Source organism: Channa argus, chromosome 7, assembly GCF_033026475.1.
Source record: "Channa argus isolate prfri chromosome 7, Channa argus male v1.0, whole genome shotgun sequence".
In the NCBI taxonomy this organism is placed as follows: domain Eukaryota; kingdom Metazoa; phylum Chordata; class Actinopteri; order Anabantiformes; family Channidae; genus Channa; species Channa argus.
Window position 1 is genome coordinate 17466739 of NC_090203.1, and position 17408 is coordinate 17484146.

Below are 17408 nucleotides of genomic sequence, written 5' to 3' on the forward strand. Positions count from 1 at the left end.
GGCCGACCGATGAAAAGCAAGCTTTGGGTTGAGCTTGGGCTGTGAAGAAAGCAATGGAAGAGGTTTAAAGACAGATTTAGAGAAACATATGTGTGTCTGAATGTGTTTGGGTGCTCTGGGGGAGAGGTACTCTAGAGTAATCATCCAATATTAATTGACATCTGAGGGGACCATTTCTTTCTGCCGGTCTTTCTGCTTGTCTTTCTACCCATCTGTATCTCGGTCTTGCAGTGTGACTGGCAAGCTTACAGAAACCACTGCTGAGCTGGAAAACAGAAAGTCAATTTGCCAGGCTGTGTTCCATGCTAAAGCAAAAGGTCAGGATCAAAGAGGAGAGAAAGGAGTTCTCGTGGAGACTGTAGAGAAAGAGAAAAAAGTGTGTTTGTGTTTGAATGTGGAAAAGGGGAAAATGAGAGAAGAGAGAGGTGGAAAGTCAGTGATTGAGGAGAAATGTGGAAGAGAAAAGAGGGTGATTTGAAAAAGAAACCAGGGAGGGCACTGGGCAGAGAAAATAGAGAAAATGTGATGTGGCAGAGGAAAATTAGTAGGAAATGACACTAGAAGGGATAGTAGTAATCAGGTAAAAGAAAAAAAAAAACACTGGCTGAGGGAAGTCAGAGAGAAAGATTAAGTGAACACAATCCAACGATATAACTCCATTTTGGAAGTTGGTGTTCTTAAATGATGTGTCACCCACACAGTATTCACATTATTGTGGCAATAAGATAATAAGTAAAAAATTATGTGAGACATTAACATAAAAACACTGGTTTAGCCAGCAGGTAAAAACAGCTATTACCTAGTGAAAATGTTGTATAGTGTAGAGTGTATATAGTGAATAATTCCAGTATTGTGAGTGAATGTGCCTCGGTGCATTACGGGATTTTGTGCAGCGCACTTAGCTCTACCCCCCTTTCTACTTTCAATCATTGAGTGTGCAAAAAATAGCGTGTATCTCGATCTATTGATACCTATATAAATAAGTGTAAATTTGCATGAGGAAACTGTTGCTGCACTGTTTTATACACTGTCCAAAACAGTATTTTTTGATTTCTGTTGCAACAACCACTGACAGATTTACTAAATTGTACGCTACCTTTAAGGGCAAGACCTCCTTGTTGATGGAGAAGAAGGAGGCCATGGATTTTGTCCAGGATGCAAGGCCAGCCACATTTCCACACACTCTTTTGGCTGTTTCAATGTTGTAGTCAGGCATGTTAAAGTAAGGATGCAGGAGTTCTACCATTTCCTCATTAATGGAGTCTTTGGGAAATTGCTGGTAGGAGGAAATGTGATGGCAGAAGTGAGGAGAAAGTAACTGGGAAAAATTTTGGGCTGAACACAATAAATATACATATTAACTACATATGAAATTCCTCTTCCTAAAACAATAAATGTAATACTATATATTAGAGAAAAGGACATGACAGACGTTTACATGAATGTAACTGGGATACTCAGAGATGTAAGCTTTTCCAGGTAATCGGGAAACAGCCTTTACATGCATTTAAGAAACCTGATTGCTAGAAATTCACATATACATGCAGCAAAAGAGCACTCTGATTTATACCTCATTATAAAGATAGAGAGTGGAACACAAATGCACTCAACACACAAAACCATAAGATATTCTTTTCTCATTTTATATAGATAATTTGAGTTCAATGTGTAGTGTATTTTTAAAAAGCATTGTATTATTGTAATGCAGACTATGTTATTTATAACAGTGGAAGAACTTAGGTCTTTCATTTTAGCAAAAGTAGCAGCAACATAGTATACACTCTGTTACAAATATAAATTCCTAGAAATTAAATGCCTACTGTTCCAAACATGTGACAATTCCCTATCTTAGAAGTAAAAGTGTAACAAGCCAAGACAAATTTAAGAAGAGCATATATATCCTGTGGTCCTGCAGTTCTTTGTTTTATCATTATTAATACAGATTACATTGTTATATTATAGTTCTCTTCAATACAGCATCATGTCATGAAATTACTTTGACAGACTGTGTAATGGTTGCCTGCAAGATTGATCATAATTTGGATCAATAAAGCATTACTGATCCAAATTAGCATTATTCTATTCTACGCTATCAACTATGCACGCAGCTATCAATAAAAAGTTAAAATCATATACCTATAAAAATTATCCAATACATTGTCCTGATTAGTCAAGACACAGGCAGTGATTATGCTTCACACTAAAACCTATCCTGAGGTATCTGTACCATCTTAAAGGCATAATTGAGTCTGAAGGGGGTGAGTCATTCAGGTTTGGTTATCTGAAAGTTGAGGCATCTCAACCACACTAATTCTTTTGGATTGGAAATGTTTTTAATGCTATTCCTTCAACCAGCTTCTTTAGTCTGAGGAAAATGTGCCTAGGGAACCCAGTTAAATCCTCCAGAGAAGGCCTTGTTTCTTAACTGGCCTGAATAGGCTCATTAGATGAATAATACGGTAGGTAAGACCAGGGCGAAGTCATAGGAATGTTTTGTGTCTGAGAACAACATACTTCACCGTCAGAGGTGCCTTCTACAGACAGAAACACAGCTGTGCCATGCGTTCCCCAGGGTCAAGACCCAGGAAGTAAAGGGAGTTTTATGAGGCCTTCACAAACCACATAAATGCAGCAGACACTAACTGCTCAGCCTAGGAAGGCCAGTCTGTTGTCCTCCCTGGTGAACTTGGGAGGACACCAGTGACAACAGACTGGCTGAGCAGTTAGCATTAGGACTTGTGCCAACCTAGAAACAGAAATCTACAGGAAACCCACACACACTGACCAGTGCCTGCAGTTTGACTCGCACCACCTCCTGAAACACAAACTAGAAAAGATCAAGACCCTGCATCGCAGGGCAGAAAACATCTCCATCCCCATGGAACCCAAAAAAGGATGAAGACAGACCACTGAGGACAGCTGTCCGGACCTGTGTTTATACTGAGTGGCCCTTAAACGAGATGACAACCAGATACAACAGAAGGACGACTAACAGAGCAGCAACTAAGAGTCAGAAGAAAAATCTGGCGATCCCTTGAATGGCTGGAGCGTCAGAGAGCTCGAATACATATATAGAGTCGAATACATATATAGATATAGATTTCCATCCGAAAGATTAAACACCTAAATAAAAAAAAAGAACATTGTGTAGGCAGCCCAGTGCAGTGAAAAGTGTTCAGAGTTCAGAGGATGGCCCAGCACAGCAGAAGCAACACTTCGGGACTAGCCATGTTCACCTGGAGAATATTTCTCTCAACAGAGGAGGCGGCCTCAGGAACAATCTGTCTCCCATTTTCGACGCTGCCCTTTCATCCATGTCCAGGAAGATTTAGACCACTTAACACATCCAAGGGCCACACCCAACAATCCCATCCTAGGGGATTAAGGGTGTTTAGAGTCGTAAACATTACTTCCCTTTGACTATGCCCTGTTCTAATTTGCAAGAAACGAGGCCTTCTCTGGAGAATTTAACTTGGTCTTTAGGCAAAAACTGCTTGGTTGAGTAGTGAAACATTTCCAACCAAAAATAAAGCCCAGTTGAGATGAAAAAACCTTTGAACGACTATCTGCAGTATGTATGTGTTGCATTCAACTCAGCTTTGTAAACACGATATTAGTAAAACTACCTGTAGGCTGCCCAGAAAGTTTCCAGCCGTCATAAGTTTTAAGGACTCCTGCCAAGATGGCATGTTGCAGTTCTTCTCCGGGTCGATCTTGACTGCATTAACCCGCCGCTGGAAGAGCAGCAGGACACAGTCCATAATCCGCATGATGAGGTGGGGCGGACGGCCAAGGGTTCGCACAGTGGCTATGTCTGATGGCTTGATAGTCTGAGTGGGCACAGAGAGTGAAGGTACAGAAAGAATTCTGACTATATTTGAATATTTAATGAGCTTTGATAAGATGATGTCATGAACTGTAAAGCAAAACATGGTTAACAGTCGTGTTTTAGAAGCACTTTCAAACAAATATTAATACAAATAGCAAAAAAGCTCTGACATTGATCGCTTATTCTCTAAGGTGTCATCAATAACCAAATGTTGGTATTTAATGATCAAGTGTTTCATTTTTTCAAGTGTCACTTTTATTAATAATTTTATTGTTTAAAAATTACCCTTTGTACCCATCTGTACACATACTGTAAACAGGACAGGAAATATTGGAGTGACAGGTATTTCCATAGGGAAAAAGGACAGAATTAACCGACAACAATTAACAACAACTAAGAAAATCATTATTGTTATGTTTATGTTTTTAAGACAAGACAATAAAATAAAAGAGAATGTAAGAACTACAGGAGCTTTACTGTATAAACCAGATGAAATATACAGAGACTCTGATAAGCCTAGATGGGGGAAATAGAGCAATCACGAAGACCGTAAGTTTATACTGCAACGCAATGAGATGGGTTCCACAGAGAGGAAGGGAAAATAACCTCAAGAGATTGATTAAGCAGAACAGCAGGAGAGTAAAGTCCCAGTGAGAGTTGTTTAGCTGCTTCATCGGGGCCCCTGCCTGACTATTTTATACAGGAACTTTTCCGTTTTGCACTTTCCTTGTTTTTGCCCACTCCACCCTGTTCTATTTACCTATTTAAAAACTAATGTGTATTGTTTATTTCCCACCTGAGAGTAGCCACAATTTAAATATGATTGAATGGTATTGTTACCGTAAACATTTAGCACACACACAACAATATACCAATCACAGTATTTTAATATAAGTAAAGCATCCAGTGATATGTCATGTAGTGGCTATACTCTGGTATCTAACAAAGTCGCTACTTTTGTTGACCAATCCATCAAAGCCTGCTTCTGGAAAGCAATGCATTAAAAATGTATATTACATTTTACGTCTTTAAAACAGAAAGGTAAATGTCAGTTTTACATCAGTTAATAAGAATTGGGAAACATGGTGGTGGACTGGTTAGCCCTGCCGCCTCACAGCTAGAAGCTTGTGGTTTGCATCGGTGGTTGAACTTGGCCTTTCTTTTTGGAAAGGCCAAAAAGGGTGAATAGGTGGGTGAATGCTGAATGTTTGGGGTGCTTTCATGTTACTAATGGTTCAATAAGTTACTGTGAAGTTTGTAAACAAAGGTAGAACAACTGTATGATGCATCCCAACTGCCTGAACAGAGTTTACTTGCAGCGGGCACACCAGCCCTCACCATTATTGGACTACAGTAAAAGCACAAACTAAATATAACTACTAGTTACACTATTGAAAAGGGTGCAGTAAACAGCTGTCAACCATGCAGGTAATATAAAATCAAATTGAACCTGATGTAATTGATTCAAATACCATACAAATAAAGAAATTTGTAAGAAATGGCTTTGATTTTTGAGATTTAACTGGTCTCTATAGCACCTGAAAATTACGTAAGCTAAATGTGTGTTCATCATGTCAATTTGAACAGGGTTTACTTTTGGAAAATATAAGGTTTCCATCCACTGCAGCAAGATAAATATTCTAATTAGGGACCTGCCATAACAGATCTGTACACAACGACCTAGTGAGGAGGACAGTTTTAATTACAACATAGTTCCAGACCCCAGAGGATCATACTAACTTTAGTGAGACTTAAAAGGATACATAGACCAGGATAAGAAGGCTGTAGGCAAATCCTGCATTTGACTAGCAAGTTACAGAGATTTGTAAATTGTAGCCTGAAGCAACACAAAGTAAAATAGCTAGAAAGACATTTTTGGAAAGTTATCAAAAGGCATGAAGAAAGCACAGTAAACTGCTCCAACACACAGTTTATAGACAATTTTAACTCTCAAACTATGTTTTAGGGTCCCATATTTTGAGATGGTTTCTTTGTATACAGGGGTAGTTGGAAATATCATGAGAATCCGCAATCAATTTTCATTTGGTTATACTAGTACAATATTAGGACAGGAGATTACACATCACAAATTTGTAGTGCTTTGTATATAAAATACAGTTTAAAACTAAAATCTAGTAAAACCATGTGACTGGGAACTGGTGATACAGGAACTGAACACACCAATTTTGTTAAAAGCACTATTTCTGGGAGGCTGAGGGCAAGAAAAAAATCTTTGTGGTTACAGCAGTCCGGTTAAGGAGATATTAATTGGCAAATACTTTGTGTAGGCAGCCCACTGTCCTCCAGCTCTTGATGGCATGTACAAACTGGTAGAAGCCTTGTCTCTCTGACTAAAATAGATCTCAGAAAAGACCTGGGAACTCTGTATACAAACTTGTGGTTCTTAAGTCTCATACCTGCAGTGCAGCTTCTGCCTCCTCAAGAGCTGGCCGAGCAGCTTCAAGTTTCTCTTCAGCAATGGCCTTGTCAGCTGAGATGCTGTCTACAATGGCCTGGGCCTTGTCCTTCACTTTATGCACCTCTACCTTCACTCGTTCTGCTGCCTGGGCTTTTACTGTCACTTCCTTTAACACCTGGAGTATTTAAAAATAAATAAATAAAGTAACTGTGCATAGGCCTGTCAGCATACAGCAGATGATAATAATATAGCTGGAAATCTAAGAAAATCTAAGAAAATGCATGAAGTATTGAATTTATATTAACTTAATTTACATTCAGGTATGTAACACTGTTGCGTTGATGGAAACGTATCCACGTAGATTTGTTCAAGATGTTTATGTACATTAACAAATACCATAATAATAAATATTCATGTCTAGAAAATATATGCCAACACATGCCGTTTTAAATTCCCAGTTTAATTTATTGAATTAAATCTTTTTTTTTGAATTGCACATTATGTGGTACACCGATACACTGTATAGTTGAACTAGACATAAGTGTTTAGCTTTAATCAAAGTGTAGTCAGTCCACAATTATAAACGTTCATAAATCAATTGCTTCAATCTAAGAATTACTAAACAAATTATGTTCTTGTATCTAGTACACAATAAATCAATTACTTTAATATTTTGATTATGGGAAAAACTGACAATTAAACATTGCTGCAGCCACCTTTCTTTGTCAGTGTCCTTTGGACTTTTCCGATTTAGTACAAATCTTATGTAGTTTCTGTTGGGGACCTGGTGGGGTGGGATTCAAACCCACAGCCTTCTGCTGGGGATGCAGAAGGCTGTGCCCAGCCACAAAGGGCAGCCTTGGTGCTGGTCCGAAGCCCGGATAAAATGGGAAGGTTGTGGCAGGAAGATCATCTGGTGTAAAAACTCATGCCAAATAAACATGTGGGACACGTTCCGCTGTGGCAACCCCTAAAGGGACACGCCGAAAGCTGTTTATCTATTTATGTAGGTTTTATTATAGAATTTATAGTTGCATACCTATCAGTCTTACTGAGCAGGTACTATTCGTTTAGTTTAGTCGAATTTATAATGTAAAAAATACATCTAGTTATTCATTGAGACTAAGTCAGAAAATTTCATGTAAATTAAGTAGGGATTATAATTTATATAATCTAGAAACTGTATTAGTGTGTGGTTAGCTCTAAAATTTGTATCCACTCTACTCTCAGCTGTAGTAATAAAATGCTTTTACCAAATTTATTTTACTCTGGTGGGCATTTTGTAAAAATGCATTCTTATTGAACTGTTTCACTGTGGTAATGGAATATCTGCACAATTTTAATTAAACGACAAAAGCAAAATTTTTGAAAAGCATATGTTATGTATTTCTATAGGTACTTTCTGAATCTAAACAAACCCTCGTCTGTCTAAAACCCACCATATCTGCCTTGTCATTGGCAATCTGTAGCTCCTTCTCTTTCAGCACCAGCTCCTTGCTAAGTGCTGCCACAGACTCAGATGCCTCCTTCAGTTTCTGAAGACCTGTGTTCATCCTAAACAGAAGAAATATTTAAAATAACTAATACAGTCACACATCATGTCTATCATACATGGTGCAGATTGCTACCATATGCTAGACTGCATACAATGAATATGCACTTCTGCAACTAGGGTAGTGTTCCTTGTACAAGTCTATAAAACTGTCAAGATAAATTACATGACTTTCTAACTTAATCCTTAGAGCACCAGGGAGGAAATACTTGCACTTGAAGGAACAGCTTTTCATCATTGTAGCTGGTTAGAATTCTAAAGGTCATAATATCCCTCCAGCTGTCAAAAAATGTTGAGAGGCTCTGAAACTAGTTGATTGGCTTACATGACATGGGATGCAATCGGTCACTGAATGGGCAACTTTTATGGCAGATTACAACATAGAGCCTGTAGATGGCGCAGACCTTACAGTCATAGTTACAGCACGCATATATCATAGCCCCTACTTTTATGTACTGTATCACTGTATTTGCACACCATAAAGGAACTGTAGTAGAAGGTACAGTTTATAAAGTAAGTGTTAAGTAAGTGTAAAGTAAGTGTATTTAAGATGACTTTATCAAGCAATCGATGAGACAATAACTATTACTGTACTTATATATGCATAATTTGAAATTAAACATAATATTCAGCTGAATGACACTGTGTGGAGTCAATCAAAATACAATTCATTCATTTATACTGAGAAAAGAAAAATGTAATGAAAAAGCAGGTGACAAACCATGCCTTAAAGATCACCAAATTGCAGCATTTTACCAGATGAAAAATATGACTTTAGGGTTTCAACAATAGTAGGAGAAACAATAAAATGTATGTGGTCATAAAGGCGGCCAGACTTACTGGCCAGATACTGGGTGGATTCACAGTTACGGTGGTTTCAGTCTCATCAAACAAAACAAAAGTATCTGTGATTGATAGTTTTTCCCCTCCTGAAGGACAAAGGTTTAACAGCTGCGTGCCTCTGTGTGTTTTTGGAGACACACTTCAACTAGTGTAAATTGTCTCTCCTTTTAGATGCAAATTTAGCAGTCTTTGCATAAGTGCAAGTGGATAAGTGCATAAGTGGAGTGGAAGATCAAACAAGTGATGCAATGCAAAACCAGCATGCTCTAAAAAGGTAAGAAGGGTACCGCTCACTTGGCTTCTAAACTACGTATGGTTATAGAAATATTGAGATTTAACAAGTGCCCTGGTCTCTGTCTCTTCTAAAAGCGGTTTCTGCTTACTTCTCTTCTGAAGCCTTTTCTGTTTCCTTACTTGGAGAAAGGTGGGGAAAGTCTGTATGGTGCTCTCCAGTTTGGAAATATAACCTACTATAAATTACTATCAAACAGATTTTGGTCATGATTTCTTTCCCTGAAAAGCAGTCACAGTCTCAAATCCAACTAAATCAGTTATATAGGTACACAGCAAAATCGTCTGTGTTAAATTAACCCAGAGAGTGTTAAAGTTACAGTGCATCCAGAAATTATTCACAGCACTCAACGTTTTCCAACATTATTCAAAATGGGACTAAATGTATTATTTTTCTGTCATTATGGGGAATTTTACAAACAATTACCCATAATGACAATGTGAAAGAAGTTTGTTTGCCATGACACTCAAGATTAAGCTCTTGCGGATCCTGTTTTCACAAAAAATCCTTCAAATGTTTCTACAACTTGAGGAGTCCAACTGTGGGAAATTCAGGTGATTGGAAATTATTTCTCTATATAAAGGTCCCACAGTTAACAGTGCATGCCGGAGCACAAATTAAGCCATAAAGTCCAAGGAATTGTCTGTAGACCTCCAAGACAGGATTGTATTGAGGCACAGACCTGTGGAGGGGTACAGAAAATCATCATGCTATAGGGATGTTTTTCAGCGGCAGGAACTGGGAGACTAGTCAGGATCAAGGGACAGATGAATGCAGCAATGTACAGAGACATCCTTGATAAAAACCTGTTCCAGAGCATTCTGGACCTCAGACTGGGGTGACGGTAATTTTTTTCAACAGGACAACAACCCTAAGCAAACAGCCAGGATAACAAAGGACCCGCTAAGGGACAACGCTTGAACCCTATTGAACATCTCTGGGGACATCGGAAAATTTCTGTGAACCGACGCTTCCCATCCAACCTGATGGAGCTTAAGAGTTACTGCAAAGAAGAATGTGAGAAACTGCCCAAAAATAGGTGTACCAAGTTTACTGTACTGTGCTGTACTTTGTGTTAAAGTATTAAGCAAAGAAGATACTGACACAATACTTGTGTACGTGCGATTTTTCTTGGTTTTTACTTTTCATAAATTTGCAAAGATTTCAAACAACCTTCTTTCACATTGACATTATGGGGTATTCTTTGTAGAATTGAGGAAAATAATGGATTTGATCCATTTTATCATATGGCTGTAACATAAAATGTGGAAAAAGTTAAGTGCTAGTCAAAAACTGAATTATAAAAATAGGTTTAACACATTTCTATTTAAAATTTTGTTTTAATTTTATGAGGCGAACAAATTAGATCTTACCATGACATTTTAGAGTCAAACTTAAACATCCCATCAATATGTATAGCCTTCACTTAAGTGTGCATTTGGTTTAACAGCACAAAATCATTTTAGCAGACCTTGTGTCACTACTCCACATTGTAAACATTACATGTATCTAGTTTCAGATCTGTGCACCAATCTGACCATGGACCACACACACCCACACACACCCTCTTTGGCTAGAGCAAAGAGGTCAGACCTGCAGTTTTATTGGCAACATGTAAACCATTCTCACTTCAGAAGAAGAGAGACACTTTTTAAAGGATTTAGGAAAATAACTGCAAAACTAATTTGTTTTAGAAATCATGTGTCATTGCAGGGCAGCATGGGGGTAGAGGGGTTAAGCGCTGCCACCTCACAGCTAGAAGGTTGTGAGTTTGCATCACTGGCCGATCGTGGCCTGTGTGGAGATTGAATGTTCTTGCATGGATTTTCTCAGGGAACTCTGTTTTCCTCCAACAGCCTAAAGATTAACTGGTGACTCTAAATTGCTCAAAGTGAAAATGGTTGTCTGGTGTTGGGGCTGAGGTAGGGCCTGGTCATTTTAGTCACCCCCTAGACCCTACAGTACATGCTTATAATAGAAGGATGGATGTGTTATTCCATGGAAAAGTCACTATATTTTAAGTTAAGATGACAGAGTCAGTCAGCCTGCTAGCTAGGCTAACAAGTGGACTTCTGGTGACTCAGCAAAGCTGGACACGAGGCTGCTCTGCTATCTTGGTTAGCTAAGTTAGCTCATGTTAACTGTCAAAGTAAACAAAACAAACAGTGTAATACCCGTGGAAGTTCTGTTATTAAACTGTCTTTTCACCACAATTACGGCTAAACTAGCAACATTTAGTTAACACTATTTAGTATTCTATTAAATCATTTTTATCTGCTCCACTTACCACTATCTAGAAGGATAACGTCTTAGCATTTTCATCAGCTGGTTTTTGTTGTTTCATTAGACCTGTTTGTTTACACTCAATCATACCGTACTCGCAGCTGACTGTCACTCAGCTGAGAGTACTGGTACCGTCATTGCAAACTTTCACAGTCAGTGCTGTACATAGTTTGACCTTTGTCAGCCCTCGGGGGGCCCTCTACTGGCCTGTGGCTCCAAGCATTTCCCTGCCTTGCCCTGTGACACGGAGCACCTCTGTGTCCATCACGTCATCTGATAAAGTCAAGCTAAACATAGGTTTATGACAGCAGCTGTGTGATAGATCACATTCAAAACTCAGCAACCAGCATGACAGCAGCATCCAAATACACACTGCATACCTAACACAACACCACTAGTAGAGTATCGTGAGCATACCGCACTGAAAAAGTATGACACTATGAATGTTTACATCTGTAGATTAGGTTATATTCTAAAGACATATTCAATCCCTCACTGTTGTTCACCTGTTGGCCAAGGTCTGGACTTCAGACCTCTTCTCCATGTAGATGGTTTTGTAGCCCCGAATAAAGGACAGGTAGGACTTTGGTGTAACGTGTGTGGACCGTCTGTATCTATATTCAAAACATATTACATTAGGTTAAATTCACATCATATTAAAAATTAGAAGTGTGTTTCAAAACCCGATTTAGTACAATTCCTTGTACTCCATATTACTGCTGTACTGCAAAGAAATTCTTCTGGTGCATTTGAATATACATTTTGCACTGGCCAGTCATTCCCTATATATCTTCCCCTTCATGAAATACTGTACCTCTGGAAGTAGTCGACACACTTCTCTGCTACACCATCTTGAAAGGAGCCCATACACTGGACTACCGCACTTTTGACCTGGTCTGAGCAGTCAATGTCATAAAACGATAGGAAGTGCTCTGAAACTGAAGCACAGGGAGATTGAGAAAGACAAATGAGAGAGAAAATCAAGAATTTGGTTACTTTAAACCAGACTAGCAATAACTGGCAGTTAACTTACCAACTTTTCGATACACTGACAAATTTTAAATTGTTCCAAGAATAACAATATCACATTAAAGAGTTTTCGGTTTTGTATATACATATATGCCATAACATCAGGGCTGTAGCTCAACGGATTCCACTAAATGTGGAATAAACACAGAGCAGTAGAGAAGGGGGTAATTGAAAAACAGTGACATTCAACTCATTTTAAATCAACGCAACAATTTATTTATTACAGATTTACCAAAAGATGAAAATGGGTTCTGAAGACATGAAAAGAGAGAGACCCGTTTGAAAACTTTAACTAGAATCTATGTCAGCGTTTTGGATTGGAGGAAATTTGAAAAAAACAAAAAACACTGAAGCAACTATAATAGAAAACAATATAGGTGAAAGACTACAATGATGCAGCATGTACATACATGTATTGGGAAAAATGATAAAATTACATAGGAAGATCATGTCAATGATCATGGCAGCTGTAGCAGTTTGTTGTCAGAGGTTCATTTCGCGGTCCTGATGCCTCTTGGCTATGTGTTGAAGTTCAGTTCAATTCAATTCAATTCAACTTTATTTATATAGCGCCAATTTACAACAAAGTCATCTCAAGGCACTTTACAGAATAAAGTCCAGACTACACAAGTATGTAGAAGTAACCCAACAAATCCCCCTTGAGCAAGCCCTAGGCAACAGTGGAGAGGAAAAACTCCCTTTAATGGGAGAAACCTCCAGCAGAACCAGGCTCAGGGTGGGCGGCCATCTGCCTTGACCGGTTGGGGTGAGTGGAAACTGGAGAAAGAAAAGAAAAGAGCAACGAAAAGCAACAACAAAAAAACAACAAAAAGCAACAACAACAAAAAAAAAGCAACAACAAAGCATTGTACAGGTTGTAGGACACAGAATTAATGGCATACAGTGGTGACAAATAAATGTATAGAGAAAAGCTAGTTAGGGTTGAGTGAGGATTATTAACTATAAGCTTTATCAAAAAGGAAAGTTTTAAGCCTAGTCTTAAAAGTAGAGAGGGTGTCTGCTCCCCGAATTTGGATTGGAAGCTGGTTCCACAGGAGAGGAGCTTGATAGCTAAAGGCTCTGCCTCCCATTCTACTTTTGCAAACTCTGGGAACCACAAGTAGGCCAGTATTTTGGGATCGAAGTGGTCTAATCGGGCGATACAGGACTATGAGATCTTTTAAATATGATGGAGCTTGACCATTAAGAGCTTTGTATGTAAGAAGCAGGGTTTTGAACTCTATTCTAAATTTTATGGGAAGCCAATGAAGAGAAGCTAGTGAAGGTGAAATATGATCTCTCTTTCCTAATCCAGTCAGCACTCTTGCTGCAGCATTTTGGATTAATTGAAGGCTTTTTAGAGAGTTATTAGGACACCCCAGAAGTAGGGAATTACAGTAGTCCAACCTAGAAGTAACAAACGCATGGACCAGTTTTTCGGCATCACTTTGAGACAGGATGCTTCTAATTTTAGCAATGTTCCGTAGGTGGAAGAAAGCTGTTCTAGAGATTTGTCTTATATGTGACGTAAACGCCAAATCTTGGTCAAAGATAACTCCAAGGTTCCTCACCGTAGTACTAGAGGCCAAAGTTATGTCATCTAAAGTAACTATATTGTTAGACAGCATATTTCTCATGTTTTTAGGCCCAAAGAGGATGATTTCAGTTTTGTCTGAATTTAGAAGTAGGAAATTGTAGGACATCCAGGTCTTTATGTCTTTTAGACATGCTTCAAGTTTGACTAATTGGTTAGAATCTTCTGGTTTCACAGATAAATAGAGCTGGGTATCATCTGCATAGCAGTGGAAGTTTATGGAATGTTTCCTAATAATTTTGCCTAAAGGTGACATGTACAGATTAAAAAGTATTGGTCCTAACACAGAGCCCTGTGGAACTCCATAGCTGACTTTGGTGCATAAAGAAGAGTCATCATTAACATGAACAAGTTGGAATCTGTCTGAGAGATAAGATTTAAACCAATGTAATGTGGTTCCTTTAATCCCAAATCCATGTTCTAGTGTCTGTAATAAAATGTTGTGGTCAATGGTGTCAAATGCGGCACTAAGGTCTAGTAAGACGAGTACAGACACAAGTCCATTATCTGAAGCCAGGAGAAGATCATTGGAGACTTTTACCAGTGCTGTTTCTGTACTGTGATGAGCTCTATATCCTGACTGAAAGTCTTCATACAAATTATTCCTGTAAAGGTGATCACATAATTGTTTTGCAACTACTTTTTCAAGGATTTTAGAAATAAACAATAAATATTGGTCTATAGTTGGCTAAATCACCTGGATCAAGACAAGGTTTTTTAAGTAATGGTTTGATTACAGCAACTTTATAGGCCTTTGGTACATAGCCAGTTTCTAAAGATAGGTTAATCAAATCTAATATGAAAGTGTCTATTAAAAGGTAGAACAGCTTTAAGCAATTTGGTTGGAACAGGGTCTAAAAGACATGTTGTTAGTTTTGAGGAGGCGATAGTTGAACTTAGCTCAGTGAGATCTATGAGTGTAAAGCAGTCTAAGATGGATTGGGGCCTTATTGAGGATTATATAGCTGTTGTACATGAAGATTTAGCCGTAATATTTGTAGGGAGGATCTGGTGAATCTTTTCCCTAATGGCTACAATTTTACTAGTAAAGAAAGTCATAAAGTCATTGCTGCTCAAAGTTAAGGGAATACTAGGCTCAGCAGAACTATGGCTCTTAGTCAGCCTGGCTACAGTGCTGAACAGAAACCGGGGTTTGTTCTTGTTTTCCTCTATTAATGCGGAATAATATGCTGTTCTGGCATCACAGTGTAGACGTTGTAATCTGAAAGAGATCAGTGACTGTAAAGCATTGGTAGGGGAGAGTGTAGCCAGACAACACAGGATGGTGGTGTGTAAAATGATGCTGGTGGTGAGGAAGATAAGGAGGACTAAGGCAGAGCAGAGGAGGAAGTGGTGGAAGTTGAAAAAGGAAGAATGTCGTTTAGTTTTCAGGGAGGAGCTGAGACAGACTCTGGGTGGTTTGGAGGTGCTTCCAGATGACTGGACTACTACAGCTAATTTGATCAGGGAGACAGGTAGGAGGGTACTCGGTGTGTCATCTGGAAAGAGGAAAGCGGACAAGGAGACTTGGTGGTGGAACGAGGAAGTTCAGGAGTGTATACAGAGAAAGAGGTTAGCTAAGAAGAAGTGGGACACTGAGAGGACTGAAGAGAGTAGACAGGAGTACAGGGAGATACAGCGTAAGGTGAAGATAGAGGTGGCAAAGGCCAAACAAAGAGCATATGAGGACTTGTATGCTAGGTTGGACACTAAAGAGGGAGAGGTGGATTTGTACAGGTTGGCCAGACAAAGAGATAGAGATGGAAAGGATGTGCAGCAGGTTAGGGTGATTAAAGATAAGGATGGAAATGTATTGACAGGTGCCAGGAGTGTGATGGGAAGATGGAAGGAGTACTTTGAAGAGTTGATGAACGGGGAAAATGAAAGGGAACGAAGAGTAGAAGAGGTCACTGGTGTGGAGCAGGAAGTAGCAAAGATTAGTAAGAGTGAAGTGAGGAGGACATTGAAGAGGATGAAGAGCGGAAAGGCAGTTGGTCCTGATGACATACCTGCGGAGGTATGGAAGTGTCTAGGAGAGGTGGCAGTAGAGTTTTTGACTAGTTTGTTTAACAAGATCTTGGAGAGTGAGAGGATGCCAGAGGACTGGAGGAAAAGTGTACTGGTACCAATTTTTAAGAACAAGGGAGATGTGCAGAGCTGTGGCAACTACAGAGGAATAAAGCTGATGAGTCACACAATGAAGTTGTGGGAAAGAGTAGTGGAAGCTCGGCTAAGGGCAGAGGTGAACATTTGTGAGCAGCAATATGGTTTCATGCCTAGAAAGAGTACAACAGATGCAGTATTTGCTTTGAGGACGCTGATGGAGAAGTACAGAGAGGGTCATAGGGCGTTGCATTGTGTCTTCGTAGATTTAGAAAAAGCGTATGACAGGGTGCCGAGAGAGGAGCTGTGGTATTGTATGAGAAAGTCTGGAGTGGCAAAGAAGTATGTTAGAGTGGTGCAGGACATGTATGAGAGCTGTAAGACAGTGGTGAGGTGTGCTGTAGGTGTGACAGAGGAGTTTAAGGTGGAGGTGGGTCTGCATCAAGGATCGGCTTTGAGCCCCTTCTTGTTTGCTCTGGTGATGGACAGACTGACAGATGAGGTTAGACAAGAATCTCCCTGGACTACGATGTTTGCAGATGACATTGTTATTTGTAGTGAGAGCAGGGAGCAGGTGGAGGAAAATCTAGAGAGGTGGAGGTCTGCTCTGGAAAACAGAGGAATGAAGCTTAGCCGCAGCAAGACAGAATACATGTGTGTCAATGAGAGGGACCCAGGTGGAACCGTGAGGTTACAGGGAGCAGAGGTGAAGAAGGTGCAGGACTTTAAGTACTTAGGGTCAACGGTTCAGAGCAACGGTGAGTGTGGAAAAGAGGTGAAGAGGCGAGTGCAGGCAGGTTGGAACGGGTGGAGAAAAGTGTCAGGTGTGTTGTGTGATAAAAGAGTATCAGCGAGAATGAAAGGAAAGGTGTTCAAGACGGTGGTGAGACCAGCAATGTTGTTCGGCTTAGAGACAGTGGCACTGAAGAAAAGACAGGAGGCAGAGCTGGAGGTAGCAGAGCTTAAGATGTTGAGGTTCTCTTTGGGAGTGACGAGGATGGACAGGATCAGGAATGAGTACATCAGAGGGACAGCTCATGTTAGATGTTTTGGAGATAAAGTCAGAGAGGCCAGATTGAGGTGGTTTGGACATGTTCAGAGGAGAAACTGTGAATATATCGGTAGAAGGATGCTGAGGTTGGAGCTGCCAGGCAGGAGGTCTAGAGGAAGACCAAAGAGGAGATTTATGGATGTAGTGAGGGAGGACATGAAGTTAGTTGGGGTAAGTGAAGAGGATGCAGAGGATAGAGTTAGATGGAGGCACATGATTCGCTGTGGCGACCCCTGAAAGGGAGCAGCCGAAAGGAAAAGAAGAAGAATATGCTGTTCTGGCATCACGGAGAGCTTTTTTGTATGTTTTTAAACTGTTTTTCCAGGCTAACCGGGATTCTTCTAAATTAGTGGAACGCCACTTCCTCTCTAACTTTCGTGTTGCCTGTTTTAAGCTGTGCATTTGTGAATTGT

At 39.6% G+C, this 17408-nt stretch overlaps 1 protein-coding gene across 4 annotated transcripts in view; it reads right to left on the reverse strand.

The window, feature by feature from the left end:
• The window catches only part of dnah5 (dynein, axonemal, heavy chain 5), a 95775-nt gene that overhangs the window by 31910 nt on the left and 46457 nt on the right, over window positions 1-17408 (reverse strand). For all 4 annotated transcript variants that reach the window (XM_067510639.1, XM_067510637.1, XM_067510640.1 and 1 more), the window contains 6 exons: window positions 12033-12156; window positions 11725-11832; window positions 7688-7802; window positions 6247-6423; window positions 3627-3830; window positions 1097-1276 (listed from right to left, as the gene is read on the reverse strand). In XM_067510639.1, coding sequence (XP_067366740.1) covers window positions 1097-1276; window positions 3627-3830; window positions 6247-6423; window positions 7688-7802; window positions 11725-11832; window positions 12033-12156 — 908 coding nt within the window. The remainder of the gene's footprint in view (window positions 1-1096; window positions 1277-3626; window positions 3831-6246; window positions 6424-7687; window positions 7803-11724; window positions 11833-12032; window positions 12157-17408) is intronic.